Here is a 3,010-nt window from a genome sequence, read left to right as displayed (position 1 = left end):
AGAGTATTCATATATTTTTGTTAGAATGGTGTTGTAATCCCATTAGGCCATCCTGAGTGCTCAACACGTTAAGGTGTAAAAATAGGTTGCTACCTCATCACAACACCATTCCACCAACAATTGGGGTGGTATTTATGTGGAGAGAGAGAGAGAGAGAGAGAGAGAGAGAGAGAGCAACACACCATACACCTATGTTTACCTGGAGATGGTATTCACGCGTGAAGAGAGTGTCAAATCATCCTTATGGATGATGTTAAACTACTACTCCGCATGATTTTATAACTACCATGTTTTGTAATATCATTGGAACCAACTAAAATTTTCTTTTAATATAATTCACTTATTCCAAGAAATACCTATTAATATATAAAAAAGATTTGTTTGTGATTCACATATTTAATTCATGCTATCATCCTAAAAGAAATGGTTTAATTTCAAACATACTATTTTTATCGATATTCGTTTCCTAGTAAATTTTACTATAAGGTTCAACACAAAACTAAATTGGTTTTAAAGGGTCATTTTGTGAAGAACGAGAAAACTACAAGACTAAAATGCAAAAACCATATAGAGAATAGGGACAGAATACCAAAATAAACCTATAAAATCCTACCATACACACACATCAATCACACCCGGTATATACGATTGGATGCTGCCATTACATCAATTCTCGAGAGCCAAACAACCCCTAAATTCTTTAAAGAAACCCTTCGTTAATCAAATGAAATATGTAAATTAACAGAGAGTGGGTGATGAGTGTGTGATAGCAAGAATAAAGAAAGGAGGACAAGCGTGAAAGCTCTTTCAGATAAATCAAAATTCCCCTCTCTTTGCTTACTGATTTTGGGTTTCTCTCTCTAAAATTGCAGAGAGACTTGTCTAGAGAGAGAGAAGGAGATTGTGACAACAAACACGAAGATATGTTACAGACACTCTTCTGCTTCATCTTCATCTTCATGTCTTCTTGAAGATAATGAATAGAGCCTCTTATATCTTCTTCTCACAAGAAGAAGAGTATGGTGTCAAAACAGCAAAATGTGTGTCCCCAAAACCCTATCTTTGCTATTGATGATGCCCTTTTGTGTGACGAACAAGAAAACGATTTCGATTTTGGATATGGGTTTGGTTCATCAGAGCACGAAAATGAAATCGTGAAGGAAAAAGATCCAAACTTTACTCATTTTCAACAGGGGCTTTTGTGGGAAGAAGATGAGCTTTCTACTCTTTTATCCAAAGAGAAAACTACCCATTTGATCTGCGATGAGTCGTTAATGGTTTTGCGAAAGGAATCTGTCGATTGGATGATTAGAATCAGTACCCATTACGGGTTTGTTGCTTTGACGACGATTTTGGCTGTTAATTACTTCGATAGGTTCTTGATTAGCACTTCTTTCCAAAGGGATAAGCCATGGATGAATCAGTTAGTTGCTGTCGCTTGCCTTTCTGTAGCTTCTAAAGTTGAAGAGATCCAAGCCCCTCTTCTCATGGATTTGCAGGTAAGCATTGTTTATACCTTTAATGTAATTAACCTGCATTCCAAGTGTTTGTGAAAATGCTTTCGATGTTATCTAGTCTGACTGATGTGAAATTAGGCGATTTCTTGTTTCTTCTTTCAGATGGATGGAACAAAATTTGTGTTTGAATCCAAAACAATCATGAAGATGGAACTTTTGGTGTTATCTTCTCTTGATTGGAAGATGAATCCTGTAACCCCTCTCGCATTCTTTGATTACATCATGCGTCGACTTAATTTAACGACTCATAATCTACATTACGAGTTCCTTCGTAGGTGTGAGCGGATTCTTCTCTCAGTCGTCAATGGTAGTAACCTCCCAAATTCAATCTCAATTTCACGAAAATTCTTCCATTTTTTCTCAACCAAAGTCGTCAATCTTTCTAAATTCTAACAACCAATGCAGATGCAAGATTTCTAGGGTTTCTTCCATCTGTAATGTCCGCTGCTATAATGTGCATTGTTAGCAAGGAGATTGAGCCTGATAACGCATCGGATTACCAAAATCAGCTTCTGAATCTTCTCAAAATCAGCAAGGTATGCGACGTTGTTCTTCATTTACTAATTCAAAACCCTTTTCACATGAATGCATATCCTAATTTCCATAAATAATAACAGGAAAACATCGATGATTGTTCTAAATTCATCACGGAGGTATCGATATCATCAAACAATCATGGAACAATCTTCTCCCAAACTCACAAACGAAAATACTCATCAGTTCCAGGAAGTCCAAGTGGTGTATTTGATGCGTATTTTAGCAGCGATAATTCTAACAATTCATGGATGATTGGATCATCAGTTTCATCGTCACCAGAAGCTCCATTAAAGAAGAATCGAGTTCAAGAGCAGCAAATGAGATTGACTCCAGTCAACCGTGTTTCCATCAGTGTTCTTAGCAACAATCATTGAACTTCCAATTCCCAATTAATCTGCAATCTTTGAAGTATGGTATTTACTATTTTACTATTTTAATCTTTTACAATCTCATCTTGGATATTTAATTTTATTATTATAACTATGTTTCTGGTCAAACCCATGTGATGGAAAACATATATTCTACATTTGCTTCAACTATGAAGTATGAAGTATGAACAAACATATGTTTGATTTTAGAAATGTGGAGTCACATTAAATCGAGAAATTTGTGTTGCTTTCTCTTAAATTTGCTACATTTTAATCTGGGCATTCAGTACTTTCTGTGTAAGGGCAGAATTGTCTATTTGTTATTAATGCAATGCATACTTTTCATGTTATATCTTTGAATCATGCAACTTGTTGAATATTATAATTCAATAAGTTACAGGTGGGTAGGATCATAAATACATACATACCAATATATATATTTATATATTCTCAACATGCTAACAAAAGGGTATATGTTCTTGTTTGTTTGACTTTATAGTTTCTTGAACTAAGGCCTTGTAATTTTTCTTTTTTAATTAAGGATTAAAGTTTCAAGATACTTAATGTATTTATAAATTATGTCATGTA

The 3,010-nt window shown here is 34.7% G+C and overlaps 1 protein-coding gene across 2 annotated transcripts; it reads left to right on the top strand.

Annotated features, from left to right (window-relative positions):
- The first annotated feature begins 624 nt into the window (after nucleotides 1–624).
- Nucleotides 625–2,772, top strand: LOC145097557 (cyclin-D3-3-like). 2 transcript variants are annotated; one of them, XM_079035125.1, is made up of 4 exons: nucleotides 625–1,499; nucleotides 1,596–1,824; nucleotides 1,923–2,053; nucleotides 2,135–2,772. In XM_079035125.1, exons 1-4 carry the CDS (start codon nucleotides 1,020–1,022, stop codon nucleotides 2,426–2,428), a joined length of 1,134 nt encoding a protein of 377 aa, XP_078891251.1. In that variant the 5' UTR covers nucleotides 625–1,019; the 3' UTR covers nucleotides 2,429–2,772. The 2 variants fall into 2 exon arrangements, with proteins under 2 accessions (XP_078891251.1, XP_078891252.1); XM_079035126.1 differs by having other exon boundaries at nucleotides 627–1,499; nucleotides 1,620–1,824.
- The last annotated feature ends 238 nt before the right edge of the window (nucleotides 2,773–3,010 follow it).

The sequence above is a fragment of the Lactuca serriola genome, chromosome 4 (genome assembly GCF_051521515.1).
Source record: "Lactuca serriola cultivar US96UC23 chromosome 4, Lser_US96UC23_V15, whole genome shotgun sequence".
NCBI classification, from domain to species: Eukaryota; Viridiplantae; Streptophyta; class Magnoliopsida; order Asterales; family Asteraceae; genus Lactuca; species Lactuca serriola.
The sequence above is the reverse complement of the archived record's forward strand: the minus strand, read 5'-3'. Positions and strand labels throughout refer to the sequence as shown.